The sequence below is a fragment of the Harmonia axyridis genome, chromosome 1 (genome assembly GCF_914767665.1).
Source record: "Harmonia axyridis chromosome 1, icHarAxyr1.1, whole genome shotgun sequence".
Lineage (NCBI taxonomy): Eukaryota > Metazoa > Arthropoda > Insecta > Coleoptera > Coccinellidae > Harmonia > Harmonia axyridis.
Window position 1 is genome coordinate 85307772 of NC_059501.1, and position 21169 is coordinate 85328940.

Below are 21169 nucleotides of genomic sequence, written 5' to 3' on the forward strand. Positions count from 1 at the left end.
ATATTGACGCAATTCACACAAAATCTTCATTATTTTTCATTCATTCGATCCATTCCAAAACCCACAAAAACAATCGAACAGAATGAACTAACCCCCTCTCCTCCCCTAAAAATAAATTCGTCATCTGAACGAGCCAACACTTCGCAGGATCTCGTTGACGAAAAGAAACGATCGTTCAAATTGGGGGGAATCAATTTTTTCCTCAAGCCCTAAAATGACAAGATTAAGGGGAGAGGAACCCCTATAATGTTTGTCATGTGCATAACAAGGCAACAACGCGCGTGCGTCAGACATGTACTTCCCCGGATGTGCAGCAGAAAAGCTCAGTGTGTCACTGAACTTTGCAGTTGCAGGACTCGGCACTCCAACGATTGGACGTCCTGCCAGCCACGTGGTTGTCGTTCCTGCTGAATAGAGAAGTTTCAAACTTGAAATTGGGGACTTGTTACGATTTTTCATGCAGAAAATCCTGCTGCAAGTTGGTCTCTAACTAATACAAGGCAGGCCTGAAGGTAAGCTATATTTTCTTCAATAGTATTTGAGTTCCATTCATTGTTTATAGTTTGTGTGTTATCCGGAAGGATTTCATCTTTCCATATCAATCAGATATATTTTATATTCTGTTGTAGGTTTTTCTCCAGGTAAAATAAGATACAACTGAACGTATTATATGTTTTTTTTAATCCTATATATTGTCTCAATGTCTCTGCAGGAATTTTTCTATAGTGAGTTGTTCCGTAAATGAAATAGAAAAGAGCAAAAGGTGAACTATGGTTCCATTCAGTTCTATATATTGTTTATATTCTTTGTGTTAATATCTATAAGATATGTTTGTTATTCTGTTTTATATTGGTCTACTAAAAAAATACGATTGAAAATTCCATATTTTCTTTGTTATTTTTATATTTGTGTTATTTCTCAGGATTCTTATACCACAATCAGATGTGTTTGATAATATTCTGGGTTAATCTGCCAGCATGATCCTATAATATCTCTGTTACTTTTCAGGATGTTTGACAGTTGATTTCCGTCAGATATGTTTGATATTCTTGGTTGTTATTTATAAATCAGCCAGGAATCAAACGTATTACCATGGAGATCGACTTCATCTACATACCTATTGGATTTCATTGTTTACTTGTTTGGAACTTACCCAAAGAAATTATTTCGGTTATTGAGGTCAATCAAGGCCAAATTGAGAATCTTTGTCTTGATGGAAATTTTCCAGGTTTGATTGACTATATGATTTTCATTGATTTTTAAATTCAGGTAACTGACAGTTATTTATATTAACCTTGCATTTTATAGAAGTATGTGTTTTGCTATTAATCAGGAAAATACCCAAAAATTTCCTAGTCCGAAACAATCTCTAGTATTCCAGCAAATTTCAAGAAACTCGAAACGTTTTCACTAAACATTTATTATAAATTTACTCCACTCGTTGCTCCTCAATGGGAAATTCTTGTATTGTTTTCCTGAGAACTTAAAAAAAGCAACTAATTTTCAACCATATTTCATCTAGCACCTGTAAAAAACTGTAAAACTGTAGACGGATTTTCTAATGATATTTCGTTGCTTTCCTACATTCATCATCTTAGTTTAGGACCAAATTGAAATAATTTCTTTGATTGTTCACATAAAAATGTTCTTTCCTGAGTTCTAGCAATTATAGTTTCGAAATTATAAATTACTGAAATTCCTTTTTTTTTTCAATAACTTACTTAACTTTGAAAATGATCCAACAATAGTAATTGACTGCCAAATTCCAAAGGGAATTATAAAGAATAATGGAGAATCCGAAACAAAATAGAAAAGACACAAAAACTGAGAGGAAAAGAAAGTAGAGAGGAAGTGAGCACATATGTATTAGAATGACTAGTTTCAAAGATATTCATCGAAATGATTTTTCAAACTAGTTTTCGCATCAGAAAAATATATTGCGTGACTTGAAAAACCACAAGAAAAGTTTTTCGTCAAACTTGACTAAACTTGTCAAAAGAAGTAATCGAACGAAACTTCAAAGAAATTAAACAAAATATGATCATTACTATTATTATTATTCACTGAATCTGTTAGCCTTCCGGAAACTGCGACCAATTTGACCTTTTGTTCTTAACTCTACCTATTCATACAAACCCAGGGAGGTCGTCGATACGATTACTGAAACTGACGACATCCTTAGGAGCCTTGGCTATTATTTTGTGAGTATCTAGAGCTGACTTTCCCTTATGAGTGGTTTTTAGGCCAGTCAGCTTCGGACATTTGCACACTATGTGTTCGGCTGTTTCTACTTCCTTTACGCAGAGTCTGCAGATCTCATCTGCTGACTTACCCATGCGGTACAAAAGGTATTTGCACCGACAGTGTCCTGTCAGAAGTCCCACCATAACCCGGAGCTCAGCTGCTGGTAGCTTCAGAAGCTATTAGGGATGGGACGGTATTTCAATACCGCGATTTTGGAACGGTATTTTTGAGTAACGTAGTCGCGCGTTCCAAAAACGTAAAGTAACCGGTTCCAAAGTAACGATAGTTACGGCGTACCGGCACCGGACGAATAATAACATCGAAACGGTTTGGGATATTTGAACGAGGTTTGGTAAATATGGATACCTCATTAAGGTTTCACGCTGAATACCACATCTTCAGCAATACACATAGATATAACTTCTTTCACGTAATACCTAGATTACCCGAGGATGGTATATTTCCATTGGAGTTTACACCATCTGTTTTTAATGAGTTGCCCTTCGAAGATTCTAACCTTTGTTGTTATTCTGAGTCACCAAAAAAATTTATGGTTTTATGATTTTGTTATGCTTGCAAACGTTCTTCTAGAATAACGTAGAAACTCAATGAACAATGAAAAATCATTCAACAGGACAGTCGACAAATAGTCTAGGTATCCCAACGGTCTCGTTTCTTTCGTTCCTCTGTCGCTGGTACTCAACTTAGTTGCAATCGCCTACGGTTTTGTTACCAGTAACCACAGTTACAAAATCGCGGTATTTAGGAGCGGTATTTTTCTGGAGCGGTCGCGAATGTAACGCGACTGGTGAGTAACCGGTATTCCCATCCCTAGAAGCTATAGTATAGTTTGGTGAAAGCACCACAAATTTTTTTGCCTGAGCAAGATCCCGAGTGTTTCTCCAGATGGTTTTTTATTGTCACACTCCCATTTTTGGACCTCTGCCTTATATTGGTCTTTTCCAAGCCCACAGAAAGGCTCAGGATCAACAGGTGTTAACCTTGATGCCCTTTTTGCATCAGTTTTCTCTTTTCATTCAATACCACAATGCCCCTGTACCTATAGTAAAGTTACTTCATGCCCTTTAGCCAGTTGCTTCATGGTATTACACCACTCTTATGTCAGTAGAGACTCCTGGCTGTATGATTCCAGGACATATAAAAGATAAAATCATTCTTCTTGCCATTATTCGAAGATGGTGTACTTGGACCCCATTTATCTGACTTGGCCTTCCAGTTCTTCGTCTATGACCATGCTTGCTCGATAACACAGTAATACAGAGGCTGAGTGATTAGCAAATTATATATCAAAATCCACCTTCAAGTTATCCAATAATGCGATCTCTGTTGTATTCACTCAGTGGTCGATAATTTTCTAGGCATAATCGCCTCAAAACGCAAAGAAGAATATAAGAGAGAATTGCACCCAAAAACAATGCCTAAATCGACTTGCTAATCTTTATATCATAGATTATAGAATCAGGATTTTAAAATAACAACAACCTATTATATCGATTGGATTGGTATCTAAATCCCCTGATTTATTAAACAAAGTATTATAATACATTTGTCGGATATTTAGTTTTGCTACTTGAAATTTATTCCCTGTGTATTTTCTTCAATATTATATTGTTTTTCAATTTCAGTGCTACGAAGATATCAGACGATCTGAAGAAGTTCTTTCAAAGAAACCTGATCATTAGTTGATATTCTTGATTTAGATTTAGATGATATTCATTATGTAGATTGTTATTCATCAAAATAAATGAAATATCGAATTGAATTGATTTTTTCTATTTTTTCCTAGATGAAATTTTGCAAATTAGTATATTTTTGCAAATAACAGAAACCTCTTACGGTTCTTAAAGAATTACCTACACCTTTCTCTTACAAAAATTCAATTACCTTGAACCTCGTAAGTCATGTTACTTTTATAAAAATTTTAAAAAAATGATAATCGAAATGATCAACAAGATATTACATCAATATAAAATAGTTTTTTTTCAATAGTCCCTGATATTCTAAAGTGGGTATTGAATCAGAATATCGGAAAAGTGCAGAGTATCTTTCAATTTTCTCCCGTTTTGGGATTAAATTCATATTTGTGAAACCAACCGGATACCAGCTTCCCTCGATCTGAGTGAAAGTCTCCTGTCACCTGTCAACTGCGATTTTATCAACGGCCGAGACATTTCCTGGCAGGACAGAACTAGGGCGTCGTGGCGCCGATTTGGAGGCGCCAGTCAGATGTATCTGACTGTGAGGCGACCAAGTGGCTGGTTTCCAGACATCGACGATTTCCCCCATTTTCACGGGATGTTCCCATATCTGTATTCTGGAATTGCTGGGAGTTGGAAGGAATTGAAATCGTAGGGAGATATGCTTTCTTATATACTTTACGATGTTTTATAGCGTAATAACTCCTTTTTTGACCGCGTAAACAGCAACTGATTTTGCATATACAGCTATGATTTGTAGAGTTTCAAAATATCTTTCACATGTATAAATATAAATTCTTTCAAGAGCAAATGGTTGAATAAAATAGCGAGGTAATTATATACGGAAAGAATTTGACAACACCGTTGAGAGTGAAAAAAAAATAATAATTTTCAAAATTCAAAATTATTTTTTGAGTGTAAGGAACCTTTATGTATGTTGTGCGCTAGTGAATGGTGTTTTTTTTAGAGCTATAGAACTTTAAATTGCAATAAAACAACGATGAATTATTCGATCACCATGAATTTTATTTAACCGCAAGATAATCTTGTGGCATTACATTTTAAATATGATTTCTGGCATATGACCGCTACGGCTGACTCGGATGTAGTCCAATCTGGACGTCCAATTTTCGATGACTTTTTCCAACATTTGTGGCCGTACATCGGCAATAACACGGCAAATGTTGTCTTCCAAATGGTCAAGGGTTTGTGGCTTATCCGCATAGACCAATGACTTTACATAGCCCCACAGAAAGTAGTCTAGCGGTATTAAATCACAAGATCTTGGAGGCCAATTCACAGGTCCAAAACGTGAAATTAGGCGGTCACCAAACGTGTCTTTCAATAAATCGATTGTGGCACGAGCTGTGTGACATGTTGCGCCGTCTTGTAGGAACCACAGCTCCTAGACATCATGGTTGTTAAATTCAGGAATGAAAAAGTTAGTAATCATGGCTCTATACCGATCACCATTGACTGTAACGTTCTGGCCATCATCGTTTTTGAAGAAGTACGGACAATTATGATTCCACCAGTCCATAAAGCGCACCAAACAGTCAGTTTTTCTGGATGTAACTGTGGTTCGACATACACTTGGGAATAAGCTTCACTCCAAATGCGGCAGTTTTGTTTGTTAACGTAGCCATTCAACCAGAAGTGCGCTCCATCGCTAAACAAAATAAAATGAACGTAGTGCGCGACACGTATTCCGCACAGAACTATTATTTTCGAAATAAAATTGCACTATTTTCAAGCGTTGTTCAGGAGTGAGTCCATTCATGATGAATTGCCAAACCAAACTGAGAATAAATCACTTGACAGCTGTTGAATCGGTCGCCATCTCGAACAGTAATGCCAACTTAAGGTTATATACCTCGAAAAAAAACACCCTATATTTCAGCAATCTTGTGCGCCATTAGGGGATTCCTCGAGCGCCGAGAGACTGAAGCATTCGCCAGTGTGACTTTGTTCGTAGTTTTTTCCACATTTTCTTTCAAATCTTTCGGTAGATTTTGGTAGTTTCAGAAATATCTTTCCAAACTTGGCCTGAATGGCGAAAGATTTTTTATCAACGCCAGCATGTTCAGCTACATAGCTAGTTAGAAATCAAACCGAGAAAGTTCTTAGCATAGCAACGGTTCAGAATAGAGTGTTGGCATATTCTGTGGTCTGAATTTGCTCCAAGACAGTAGGCTTCCTTGGATGATTTAAGAAAAAAATAGTTTTCAAATTTTGGCGAGTAACTAGATATTCGCAAAAGAGTATCCACTATGAGTCATTTTTCAGGATGAAACGAGGTGATTAGCATTAATGTTTGACCCTATTCAAAAAATATTTAAAAAAAAAACGAAATACAATAGGAACGTTGTTGATGAATATTCAATTGTACGAATCCGAATATCGGTTACCTACCAAGGCTGTACACTCATTCATCATAAATCGAACGCAAATGAAAGGTTACATCTTCCTTGTTATTTATTGTTCCTTTTTAGGGACAGCGAATCTAGTAGGTGAGTCGAAATATTAAAAAAACAGGTCTTTATTTGGGCTGATTTGTATCTATCAAACCACTGGAATTTTTCTTCGAAAAGTTCGTATTTTTGTCAATTGTTCGCTGACCATTGGATAAAATAAGTTTCATGAAAATTTGAGATTTTTCCGTAAATTTAGTCCCCGTATCTATATAAGTATATTTTGCAGAAAAAAAAATTCCGTTTTCTTGAAAACCGGAAGTTCAAATGAAGAAACGATTGGTGAGGAATTGTCTACACATCTTCTTATTTTGAAAACCAGTCAAATTTGCAAAAATTTTTTTTTCGGAAAAACGTTTTTTCCCCAATAACTTTCCGTGTCTTGATGCGATAGTTTTTCCAATAACATATTTGGATAGCCCGTGAAAGATACTATCATATTCATGGGTCACTTTGCAATTTTGCTTGAAGGATAAGCCACAAAATCCTGTGATCCGCTTACGTGAAACACCCTGTACATAATTCAAAATTGATCCTATATTGCAATGACCCTCCTAGCATGAGAATACGATCCAAGAATTTTCAAATACATAAAATCAAGGAATTCAAATTAGAAAACAATAATTTTTCGAAAACTTAACAACACATGATCATGAAATTTGAATCGTAAAGCTACAATGATAATAAATACAATATTTTTTACAGCAGTCTCGCACCTAGTAGTGAATCAGACTGAAAATTTGTATTGTTTTTTTTTACAGAAAATCCTCCAGGGTTCCGTCTTTCAAATGATTTGGTCGCAAACACCTATAACATTAAAATTCAACCAGATATCTCAAATGGGACCTTTTATGGTGAAGTCCACATATACGTGGAGTTGCAAAAACCGCTGAAATATATATCGCTCAACATGAAAGATTTGAAGGTGGAAAGCTTGGTTTTAGACACCTGTATGGACCAGACAAAATACGTACTAGAGGAAAATAATGAACAAATACATATCTATTATGCCGATATGTCCTATATAGATCCAGGAGAGCATACAATTCATATGAGGTACACTGGAGTCTTGGGATCCGTTAGTATTGGGTTTTTCAAGAGCACCATTATATCCGAGGGAAAAAAATTGTAAGTAACTAATTCTCTTCCGAATGCTTTGGGATAAATTCAATCATGACATGCTTTGAGTTCTCTGAGGACACGGTACTATATAGACGTACGTTCCAACAATGAAGAAGGTATAATCAGAATCTACAGGTTATCACGTCACTCAATAAGTCTCGAGTCTGCCGCATAGATGGCACCACGAATGTCATTAATTTTTTATTCCGTTAGGAGCTTCTTATTCTTCTAGACCTTAAGGTCTGTTCACCGTGAAGGTCTCCTCAGTGGGGTGCGGCTTCCTGGGAGTTCTGTTAGAAGCAAACTCCAAAAATGCGTGTACAAACAAAAGAATCAAGCAAAAGCTAAAGTAGAAGTTGAAGCATAAGTTAAAATAAAAATTGAAGTGGAAGAAGTTCGAGCAAATGTTATATCAAAAATTAAAGCGAATGTGTTAAACATCGAAAATTGAAGAATTAGATAAAGCAAGAAAATTCGAAGCTTAAGTTGAATCAAAAGTTGAAGCGAATACTAAAGCAATGCTGAAGCAAATACTAAGGCAAATTCTGAAGCAAATTCTGGGGCACATTCTAAATCGAATCCTAGAGAAAATTCTGAAGCAACTGCTGAAGCAAAAGCTGATTAATGTAAAGAATATGCTTAAGCTAATTCTTAAACAAATTCTACAGCTAATGCTGAAGCAATTTTAATTTCAGCATCTGTGTAACATTCATGAAATGTTCAATTTTTGAGTAATTCTTAATCTTCCTCAGAGAATCTGCCCTATTCTCATTAGGTGCTTCCTGAACTGCCCTACTGAGATCCAAAATTTTTTTTGGTCCTTGCAGTATTAAACTTGCGATGAAACATTTTGGATTGATCCATCCCTAGAAGATTCAGTCAGAGTATTTATCTTTAGGATACCTTCTTCTCTATAGGTTTTCCTATGTCAGATACGAGCCTGTATATGACGTTTCTTTTCTGAGAAGTGAATGGGATTCTTCGACTCCTCTGATTCCCGATAGACCATAAAACCAGACTGAAAATACCTCATTATTCCTGCTTGTTCAAAAGTCCATAGGGATTGGATCTGAGCTGCTAGGTGACCAGTTCCTATCGCCTCTTGTTTATATCAGTTCAAGGCCAAAATATCATGCTGTTACAGTACCTTACAATAAGTTAACCCAACCTAATAATTGTGAATGTAACATCTTTTGATATTTTCAGTTTGTCTGCAGCAACAATGTTTGCTGCTCCTTACGCCAGGACAGTATTTCCCTGCCTTGATGAACCTGCCTTCAAATCGAGATTCAATATACGTCTTGTTAAACCAGATAACAGCTTTACTGCCCTTTCTAATATGGAGGCAATCGTGAGTTAATATCAATCGAATGACGTATTTGCTTTCAGAATAAAAAAATTCATTGGTATCATATTATTTTCAGATTGAAAATCTTTTTTCATTCAGCCATTGAATTTTATCTAATTTTTTTCGTGGAAATTTGCATTATAATGAAGTACCAGCTTCCGAAATGAAAATAAGTAAATTGAGAATGTACCATATTTAATTTTAGGGTTCTTATGAGTTGGAGAATGGTATAGCTGTTGATTTCCAGACCACGCCTCCAATTTCACCTTATATAGTATGTTTCGTGTTCACCCAATACAATTATAAATCTGCTGAATTCAAAAGCAAAGATGGAAGAGTGATACCTCTAAGGTTTTTCCTGTTGGATGAGTATTTAGACCAAGCACCAAAATTGCTTGATATAGCTAAACACGCTTTGCAGTTCTTCGAAGACTACACCAATTTAACATATCCTACTTCAAAATTAGGTAGGTAGAAGTAAAATTCTAATCTGTATTAATCTCTGATTCAACAAAAATGATGTGAAGGAATTTTTGTTCCTGACCGAAGTTCTGAGAAAGAATATTCTTTCCCAATACGTGATTTGGGATCTTCGATTCTACTTGTAGTTTGATAATTTGAGATCAAGGCATCTTTAGATTAGATTGGCTATAGAGTTTGTTTTCCTAGAATGCAGTCTTTTAGAATTACCTCCAGTTTAATCTGTAGTTCCATAACCTGCTTGAAAATTGTCAATTACCAAACCGATAGTATACTAAAAGGTGTTTTTGTAGAGCTATAGATCTTTAAATTGCAATAAAACAACGATGGATTATTCCATTGACATGAATTTTATTTATCCGCAAGATAATCTTGTGGCATTACATTTTAAATATGATTTCTGGCATATAACTGCCACGGCTGGCTCGGATGTAGTCCAATCTGGACGTCCAATTTTCGATGACTTTTTCCAACATTTGTGGCCGTATATCGGCAATAACACGGCGAATTTTGTCTTCCAAATGGTAAGGGGTTCGTGGCTTATCCGCATAGACAAATGACTCAACATAGCCCCACAGAAATTAGACTAGCGGTGTTAAATCACAAGATCTTGGAGGCCAATTCACAGGTCCAAAACGTGAAATTAGGTGGTCACCAAACGTGTCTTTCAATAAATCGATTGTGGCACGAGCTATGTGACATGTTGTGCCGTCTTGTTGGAACCACAGCTCCTGGACATCATGGTTGTTCAATTCAGGAATGAAAAAGTTAGTAATCATGGCTCTATACCGATCACCATTGACTGTAACGGTCTGGCCATCATCGTTTTTGAAGAAGTACAGACCAATGATTCCACCAGCCCATAAAGCGCACCAAACGGTGTTTCGACATACTCTTGAGGATTAGGTTCACTCGAAATGCGGCAGTTTTGTTTGTTGACGTAGCCATTCAACCAGAAGTGTGCTTCATCGCTAAACAACATAAAATGGATGTAGTGCGCGATTCGTATTCCGCACAGAACCTTTATTTTCGAAATGAAATTGCACTATTTGCAATCGTTGTTCAAGCATGAGTGTATTCATGATGAATTGCCAAACCAAACTGAGAATAAATCGCTTGACAGCTGATTAAACGATTGTCATCTCGAATAGTAATGCCAACTTAAAGTTATATACCTCGAAAAAAAACACCCTATATATTGGCAACTATGACAACATGAGCTTAATGGGCCAAGAAGATTTAGATTTTTAGGCTGGTCAATTCTGAATATTTGTTCAGCTCCTCTTCTGAACGAATCTGCAAATTTCATTTTATTACTGATCTTTCAAGAAGAATTTCTTATTTTTGAGATAATATTGCTGAACTGCTGTTGTGTATTCTCTCCAAATTCTATGTTAATCTCAAGGTATTTTTGCAAGTTCATAGCCTGACTCATGTCCGTTTATTCTTACTTTATACTTACTTTGTTGCGAATAGCCAAATATTTGATACTATTAGGCATGTCTATGTCAGAAAAAAAGTTCTAAGTGATTCCAAGTTTTTCAACTTGACCCGACTCTTTCTTCATTGGGATGAAAATGAGCATCCTTTCAGTTTTTGGGATTTCTGCCTTCAAGATCAAAGTTTCTCGAGCCAGCTAGCCCTTGTGTACCCATATAGATACTACTTTGGGAATCTATATTATTATAATACCAACTAAAAATATGTTGACTCATAGTAGACACCATTATTTTTGTTCTATTTGAAAAGTTATTATTGATTTTATTTTCTAGATTTTATAGAAGTACACCATTTCATCTTCGAAGGTATGGAAAACATAGGATTGGTGGTCTTGACTCACAATGCAGTTTCTTACAACGCTTCATCACATCATTCGAAATTTGAACATTTCATAAATGCTGCGCAGCTGGTGGTGCATGAAATAGCTCACATGTGGTTTGGCAATATAGGTATGGATAATATTTATTATTATTAGTTGCTAGACATCAGTAAGTGATTTTACCGATTTCTTAATAACTTAGACTTCTCCATGATACCTTCATTCAATAACAAGAATTAAGAAATGAAAATGTCAAACGAAATGATTTAGACACATCAAATTTAAACCTGTAGTTAGTTCAATTGTTTATAGGAATGCCTCAGATGAAAAAAACAAACATTAGTATTAATTATTATAGCAGAAATTGATGTAGCAAAAATATTACTTATGACTCTTCAGCAATGGACTAGTTTTCATTTTCTTGTTAAGGATTAATTCTAAAAATTTAAGTAAAATGAAACAAAAATGTGAAAAAATCATTGAAATATCTCTAGAAATGAAAAAGTTATGGGACTTTGAAGTTGCGCTTGGAAGAATAATTTCATAGTCTAGTGTGTGACGTCACGCCACTTACACGAGGTGACTGGTATTCGCAGAGTGCTTACGAATTCATTGGTGTACAATCACTTGTGCCGTTCGTGTTGTGTTCTGTTCGTTACACGATGGCTGAAATAAAAAAAAATCCTACAAATATTGTATTGTGCGAGAGCCTTGGCGCGGCTAAGTATTTAAACGTAATTTATGGTGTAACGATCACAGGCAAGTGGCGTGACGTCACAGACGAGTCGGAGACCAAAGACGTTCCGCGCTAAAATACGTAAATTTAAATAATCTATTTCTCAGTTTTTCTATCGTGTCAAATATAGTATTATCAACTAAACTAGTCCATTCAAATTATTTTATTCAAATCAATGTAAAGTAAAGTGGATTTGTGTGAAAACGCTATAAGGATCTGAACTCCTGATCTCTCACTGTAATAATTGACTTCGTTCAGTAAAAAGTATGCTCACTCTCAATATATATTATTTCGTTTTATCAGTTACTCCAAAATGGTATAACGATTTGTGGTTAGCTGAAGGCTTTGCAGAGTGCATGCAGATAAAGGCACTTGATCAGTATCCTGGATGGCAACTGGTGAGATACAAAAATTTTTCTACTTAAAATACCATGTATATATAATAGGCAGGCTACTTCTTCCAAATGTAACAAATTTTCGAATATTGAGCTGAAAATGGAATGATTAATAATGGAATAATTCTTCTCTTTTCATTTTAATTAATGGTTGGAAATAAAAAAAAAATGTGATTTCAGGATGGAATAGAAGCAATGCTTACGAGCGAAACGATCTTCTATAACGACACAAGGCCCATTGTAAAATTCACAGTAAACAATGATGAAGTGGATGACCAATTTGGAGATATCACATACACCAAAGTGAGAGAGTATATCACTGAATAACTTGACTCAATAAGTTCCGGGCCTAAAACTTGAAGCTTTTACTTTATTCGTCAACATGGTCCCTTCAAGAGTGATACATGTACCGGGTTTTTCACCATAATTTGACCCCCCCTTTAACTTTGTTACTAAAAGAGGTACAAAAAAATGTTTTCAACAAAAGCTTCACGAGATCGATTAGTGTTTTCTAAAATGATTTCAAAAAATTAAATAAATACAGAGTGGGCAACATATTGCATGCAACTTCATTTTTTCAAAAAGAACACCCTGTATATTTTTCTATATTTGACTAGCTCTTTTTCCCCTGATTTCGAATATATAACATATGTTTGGTCTATCTCTCTTATTCTGAGAACCACAGAGTTTCAAATTTTAAGAACCACCTAGCATGCTCAGTAATCAGTTTTCAAGTGGTAGGCTGCGATAACTCAAAATGCTATCAAAATGTGGCCCACTCTGTATATATTTCGTTTTGTGAAATTATTTTCGAAAACGCTGGTCGATTTCGTGAATTTTTTTGTGGTAAAATTTTTTTTGTACCTCTTTTAGTAACAAAGTTGAAATTATGGTGAAAAAGCCGGTACCTATATGCTCGTTTATTTTTTCTAATAGGGTTGTGCAGTCGTCAGAATGCTGGAGATGGTCATGGGTAAAGAACAATTCAAAAATGGCATTAGACGTTTCCAGAAACATTTCTACATGAGTTCAGCAACAACAGGAGATTTCACCAACATAATGCAATCTCTGATACCCAAACTCAACATTAGAGGCTTCCTAGAAAGCTGGTTGTATCAAGACGGCTTTCCAGTTTTGACAGTGTCCAAAGATAACGTCACTAATGGTTACATCTTGCATCAAAGGAGCATAGACATGAAGTCGAATACAACTACTAATTCAATTTTTGGGTAAATTCATTTTGATACTATCTATAGGGTTACAGATAGAGATGATACCTAGCCCCACAGAAAGTAGTCTAGCGGTGTTAAATCACAAGATCTTGGAGGCCAATTCACAGGTCCAAAACGTGAAATTAGGCGGTCACCAAACGTGTCTTTCAATAAATCGATTGTGACACGAGCTGTGTGTTTGTTGCGCCGTCTTGTTGGAACAACAGCTCCTGGACATCATGGTTGTTCAATTCAGGAATGAAAAAGTTAGTAATCATGGCTCTATACCGATCACCATTGACTGTAACGTTCTGGCCATCATCGTTTTTGAAGAAGTACGGACCAATGATTCCACCAGCTCATAAAGCGCTCCAAACAGTCAGTTTTTCTGGATGTAACGCTGTTTCGACCTACACTTGAGGATTAGCTTCACTCCAAATGCGGCAGTTTTGTTTGTTGACGTAGCCATTCAACCAGAAGTGCGCTTCATCGCTAAACAAAATAAAATTTGCCTATTTGCGAACGTTGTTCAGCGTTGAACAGTAATGCTAACTCAAAGTTATATACCTCGAAAAAAAACACCCGTTGTTATAGTTATTGTTCGGATACTAATGACAATGCCGGTAACTGTATCTAGCGGCGGAGAACGTTCTTTTTCAAAATTAAAAATTATAAAAAATTTATTGCGCTCTGCGATGCACCAGGCGAGACTTTCTGGGTTGGCAATAATCTCTATCGAACACGTAATTAGTATCAAAATTGATTTCGAAGTTATTATATATGATTTTGCTAGAATTAAATCCAGAAAGCTACAATTATTGTGATTTCAAAGAAATTCAAAAATTAAAACTACTGAAATGAAGGAGGTCATGTCATTGATACTTTTTCAGCAGGGCCGCCAAAAAATTCTTTGCTTCAGGCGCTAAGATTGCTCGCGCCGGCCCTGTAGCCATTCAACCAAATTAGTTGAAATGATGCAATGATAAAATGGCATAACCTTACTGAACAAAAATGACATATAAATATGAAAAAATATACATTGTGTCCCGTATAACCTTTTTAAATTGCGTCATTATAATATTATAAGGTGTGTGAATAAGTCTTTCCCGTTTTTTTTTCAAATTTTGAGCCTTTATTGTGAAAAAATGGTTAGAAATGAATTATTGAAAGTATTGGCCATCGCTAGCTACAACTTTTCCCCATCTTTCTGGCAATATACGAATCCCGTTGCGAAAAAATTCGACCGGTTTGGCCTCTATCCAGTCATCCACCCATTTTTTGGCTTCCTCGTAGGAATGGAAGTGCTGGTCAGCCAGGCCATGCGTCATCGATCTGAAGAGATGGTAATCAGACGGAGCAATGTCTGGACTATACGGCGGGTGGGGTAGGACTTCCCATTTGAGCGTTTCTAAGTATGTTTTCACCGGCTGTGCAACATGTGGGCGAGCATTGTCATGTTGCAAAATAACTTTGTCGTGCCTGTCGGAGTATTGTGGCCGTTTTTCTCGCAGTGCGCGGCTCAAACGCATCAATTGTCGTCGATAGACCTCGCCTGTGATCCTTTCATTCGGTTTCAGAAGCTCATAGTAAACCACACCTAGCTGGTCCCACCATATACAGAGCATGAGCTTGGCGCCATGAATATTTGGCTTGGCCGTCGATGATGATGCATGGCCGGGTAGTCCCCATGATTTTCTTCGCTTCTGATTATCGTAACGGATCCACTTTTCATCGCCAGTCACGATACGATGCAGAAAACCCTTTCTTTTATGTCGCTGAAGCAGCTGTTTGCAAGTGAAAAAACGCCGTTCGACGTCTCTCAGCTTCAGTTCGTACGGCACCCAATTTCCTTGTTTTTGGATCATTCCCATGGTTTTCAAACGCTTGGAAATGGTTGTTCGGTCAACTCCCAATGCTTCAGCAAGTTCTTCTTGCGTTTGACACGAATCTTCATCAAGCAAAGTCGCCAATTCTTGATCTTCAAAGATTTGCGGCCGCCCGGAACGCTCCTTGTCTTCCACGTCGAAATCGCCACTTTTGAAGCGTCGAAACCATCCGCGAACACTTGAATCATCGACACAACCTTCTCCATAAGCTTCCTGAAGCAACCGATGCGCCTCGGCAGCAGATTTCTTCAAATTGAACCAATAAAGTGAAACTTCCCGCAAATGACGTCGACTCGGCTCAAATTTCGACATTTTCACGATTTCAAAAATTTATGATGCGAAAAAATTTCAACTAATGTGTTAGTGTGGAATTGTTGACAGATGAATAAGCTTTGATTATGACATATGTAACCATTAAATACTCGCACAGTATTGGTGGCGCCATCTCTTACAAAAAACGGGAAAGACTTATTCACACACCTGATATAGAAAACCTTTTAAAATGATAGTCATTTGATTGAATATTGATTTTTTCAGCAAAAAGTGGACAATTCCAGTAACTTTTACTAGCAGCTGTAACAAAAGTATGAAATTAATTTGGTACGATAGAGATGCTGATAAATGTGAGTGGATTATAAGAAATACCTATATATCCCTATGATAAACTGCACTTCTCGAGATGAATCTTTAGTATTAATAGATAATAGCATTCAGTTCATCGATCAATATCTCGCTTAATATTCAATTATCATGGACATAGTAACAATATTCCTTCTGTTCTGTAGTGATACTCTTCTGAAACCAATTTTTTGTTTCAGTAAAAGTATCCAGTTGTGATGGAAACTGGATAAAATTCAACTATAAGGGTATGGGCAACTACAGAGTACAATATACGAAGGAGCAATATGAACAACTCATCAAAAATTTCGATGTAAGAAGTACTAGATACGCCAAAAGGCGTGATGTGAATTTTTGTTGATTTTATAGATTTCAAATCAATGAATTGATCAATTAATTATCTTCAACATTAATTCACATGATCTAAATAGTTCTGTACTCGAACTGAAAGCTTCTTTACCTACAGTTATGCATGAAACACACTGTATAATATTATGACAGCTTCAGCACACAATATCATTCCATTTTTAATTCGAAATGTTAGATCTGTTCCGTGTAAATTATTAAATTCATTGTAAAAATCCTAATACACAATAGAGATTGAATGACTCAACAGACCACTGTTACCAAAGTAAACAACATTTGAAGAAGAAACTCCTCGTGAGTGTAGAGGACAGTTTTGAAAGCTTTATGAGAAATCAGTTTTTTCAGAGCTTTCTAGCAGCCATTTCGAATGATCAATTCGTTGCACTTTTTCGACCGTATCAGAAAAAATGTACAGTGCATCCCATTTTGGGTGAGACTGCCAGGTTTCTCGCTTGTTATTTAAGATAGAGCCTTGCGGTTTTCACGTTCCTTTCCTACTTTTTCGTGAAACTCAAGTTGGTCTAATCAGATTTTGCATAACTGTTTCCGTTCAAGAGATACAGGGTGATTTTGGAAATTGATACTTTTCGGACCCCTCCTTTATCTCCGAAGTTATTAGAAATAATGCTGACGTGAAAACTACGTCTGAATCAGAATTTTGCGTAGAATCCAGTGGCGTACTCAATTTTTTTTTTTCGGTGTATGGTTTTGAAGATTCAACACAAACCTATATTTTTCTTAATAGAACACCCTGTATATTATAACTTCGTTGGATTCGTAATTTTTTTTCCTTCAAAATGATGTATGATACTATATAGGTAGAATGGTCAGAAATGTTAAAAAAACACTAAAACATCAAATAATGATGATTTTTTGTTAATGAGCAATGGATTTCCCATATGAAAAAAAGGTTCAATTGGATAATTTTAATTTGTGATTGTTATAAATAGTAGAGTAAGCAAATAAAGATAATACACTCATCACTAACATGAAAAACAAAACGTAGGTACCTACCTAATAGCAACAAATAAATAATACAAAAATTCATAAACATTACAGCTTAAACTGTTCAAATTACTGTCCATTTTTCTCTAATACATAATTGACAAAACTTTTCAATACGCCTGAGTGCATTTAATATTATAAAAGGGCGGTTTTGTAAATCCTGGAAAACTGCCTCTGTTGATGCACGAAGTTCTTCGAGACTGTCTTTTACTGTAGTATATTATATGTATTAGGGAAAATGAACAGCAATTTGAGCAGTTTAATCTGTAAGATATAATGAAATGTTTATGAATTTTTTTATTATTCATTTGTTGCTATTAGGTAGGTACCTATGTTTTGTTTTTCATATTAGTGATGAGTGTATTATATTTTTTTGCTTACTCTACTATAAATAAAAATCACAAATGAAAATTATCCAATTCATTCTCTTTTTTCATATGGAAAATCCATTGCTCATTAACAAAAAATCATCATTATTCGATGTTTTAGTGTTTTTTTAACATTTCTGACCATCCTACCTATATAGTATCATATATTATTTTGAAGGGAAAAAAATAACGAATTCAACGAAGTAATGGTATATAGGGTGTTCCATTGAAAAAAATATAGGTTTGTGTTGAATCTTCAAAACCATACCCCGAAAAAAATAATTGAGTACGCCACTTGATTCTACGCAAAATTCTGATTCAGACGTAGTTTTTACCTCAGCATTAGTTCTAATAACTTCGGAGATAAAGGAGGGGTCCGAAAAGTATCAATTTCCAAAATCACCCTGTATCTCTTGAACGGAAACAGTTATGCAAAATCTGATTAGACCAACTTGAGTTTCACGAAAAAGTAGGGCAGGAACGTGAAAACCGCAAGGCTCTATCTTAAATAACAAGCGAGAAACCTGGCAGTCTCACCCAAAATGGGATGCACTGTACATAGCTCCTTATCATGAAATAATTCATTATAAAACAAACACAATTAATTTTCTCCAACCAGGAACTGGATGAATATGACCAAGCCAACTTGATAGAAGAGAGCGTTCATCTCGTTTCTCAGAAACAGATCTCATGCGATATTCCTTTGAGGTTCATGGGAAAATTGAAGAACCAAATGCATGCATTACCCTCTTTGGTCTCTTTGAGGGCTTTTCCAAAAATGTTCCGAGCTTTTGGTAGAAATAAATCCACGTATGAAAAACTGAGGGTGTGTAGTAAGACATACAAATGTATATAGTCCTATACACTATTTTTTTTTAGAAATACTTCATCGATATTTTCAAAGATGTGTATGAGAAAGCAAAAAAGACAACAGAGGTGGAGAGTGGGCATTTAATAAGGTTCGTATGATTATACAGGGTGACTCTTTGACTTGTACATATAATTCAACCGAAGATTCCTGAGATCAAAGGAAACAATTTTTTCGTTAAACATTTTGCCAATTCGGCTCGGTTGAAAAGATACAGGCTGTTGAAATTCGAAGGAAATTGTTTTCAGAATATAGTTTCTTATTTATGTGATGAATCTTCTTCGAAAATAAAATTCCTTCAATGTTCGGTCAACTCCAAAATGCCCACTATACTAAGTGAGAACAAAAATATCGAATACGAAAAAAAGTGATGGAAAAAGGTTTTCTCTAATTCTGTGGTTATTCCGTTCATTCTTCCACATCTTGTAGAACAAAATCGTGCGAGAATATATCAGAAACGCACAGTTTTCATGGTTATATTTTATTATTCTATGTTGGTACTCCGAACTTTCCGCCACGGCTTTATCTGTCAATTCATCAATTTGCCTTAAAGAAATCAGTTCTGCCAACCAACATTTTTCAATGCAAAAATCACTAAATTATATTTATGGAAATATTTCATTAATTTCAATGAAAATGCAATGAATTAGAGAAAATAATGTATAATACTCGTACAGAAGGCTCATTCTACCACTCGTTCATTCCAAAACTCGCCACTTCGTGGCTCGTTTTTGAATTTTGAACTCGTGGAAGAATATCAATGCCTTCTGCACTTGTATTATAAATAACTATTCTCTGACCTCAGGAATCTTCATTTGGAATATATTTACAAGTCAAAGACTCTCTCTGTAGTCTGTATATAGGTATTTCCAACAAGAGGTGCTATCTTAGCAGCTGTCATCTTTCGACATTTGACAGGTGAAACTACGCCATTACTACAAATTAACTAGTTAAAATTCACTACAAAAATATTGAAAATATTGCAGCTACGTTAATAAACAGGATTGTCGCATTTGTTATTTAAAAAAATCTGAGAATGATTGTGGAATAGCCTCTACATTCTCAAGACCTAAAAGAAGTTATCTAGTGAAGTTATATTGTATGAATTGGTCATGGAAAATTTTAATTGAAAGTTGCTGCAACAGAAGCCTTGGCGACCATTTGGCTCATATTGTTTCACATCGTTATTGGCATATCTTCCTCTTCATGATGAAATAAACATCCATTGATTTCCTCTTAAGATATACTCCTTTGTTATATCAAAATGAAACCTCTCAGTGAAAAACCCTTTAGAGTGCTTGCAAAATTTTCGTAAAAAAAAGATTAGATAAAAATTTCGTTACAGCTTGGCTCGCTTTAAAGTGTTTCGAGAAATGTGTCTACCCCCCATAAGCTACGAGAAATGTTTGAAAGATGCTGAGAATTTTAGGGAAGAAGATAGTAAAATTAATCCAGAAGTCTCTGCAGTTTGGAAAAGTGAGTATTATAAATTCGAAAAGATTCCTGATTATTGTGTAAAAGAGTCCAGTATAATAATGTTATTTATTTTGAGAATTTGAGTGGTGCATTCCTTATCCAACCTTTTATATTAGTTGAACTTTTCATAATTTCATTCATTTTTTTATTTTGAATCAATCACCCGTCTATTTAGAAATATCCAGATTTATTATAATGAAAATATTGTAACAGATCAAACCTATATTTATTATTATTCACTTTCAGGGATGAAGATGGATCAAACTAAATTGAAAGTTGACCTTGCAAATTACATTAGTGTGGTTAACAATTCAACAGAAGATCAATCTCGAAAATTGTATGTGGAGAAATGTATGTCTTGGATAAAGAGCAATCTTTGAGGAACACCAAGTTCTTTCTTCAATTCCTCACCAATATGTGATATAACACTTGTATCCAACAAATAAAAACTAATATTCCTCAATTTTTAAACCTCTCGAATAAAATAAATAACAATGATTTCTGGATTTTATTCTGATTGGAAGTTCATAGGATAAGGTAAGAAATACTCACATCTTCAAACGAAGAACCAAATGATGAATTTGGTTCATTTTCACATTACAATAGATGGCACATACAATAGAATGTGGTTGACCTAATAATGAATAAAAATAATTAAATAAGATAAAAATGAAGTGAAAAATATTAAAAATAAAATGAAGATAATTTCAGTATAACTTACCGGAATAGTATAGCTAACATAACGCTGTTGTGGTCGACTGAAGTTTTAGTAGTTTAAATTTGTTCTCGGTGTCAATTTTCATAGTTTCTGAGTGGTTACGTTCTTGTTGCCATGTGTTTTTACAGATATCTATTGTTCTTTTAAGATGATTGAATTGTGGATTATACCTATTTTTTAGATTTTAATTGTATGACCAGGAAGTTTTATTAAAAGGTGACTCTCAGTGTTATGGTTCTGCCTAACTTTTCATTGTTAGGTTCAGATTTAGATAATTAATGGTTTTTTTTCTTTGGTTTTTAATAGTCTCTCGTAATTTA

General features: G+C 35.3%; 1 protein-coding gene and 1 long non-coding RNA gene across 2 annotated transcripts in view; one reads left to right on the forward strand and one right to left on the reverse strand.

Annotated features, from left to right (window-relative positions):
* The window catches only part of LOC123671672, a 134088-nt gene that overhangs the window by 95858 nt on the left and 17061 nt on the right, over window positions 1-21169 (reverse strand). The window lies entirely within an intron of this gene.
* On the forward strand, window positions 6324-20629 carry LOC123671664 (puromycin-sensitive aminopeptidase-like protein). Its single transcript, XM_045605625.1, has 14 exons — window positions 6324-6472; window positions 7195-7561; window positions 8762-8906; window positions 9109-9370; window positions 11156-11332; window positions 12242-12336; window positions 12514-12636; window positions 13270-13562; window positions 15968-16053; window positions 16249-16361; window positions 18407-18613; window positions 18667-18746; window positions 20001-20131; window positions 20378-20629. Exons 1-14 carry the CDS (start codon window positions 6334-6336, stop codon window positions 20509-20511), a joined length of 2352 nt encoding a protein of 783 aa, XP_045461581.1. The 5' UTR covers window positions 6324-6333; the 3' UTR covers window positions 20512-20629.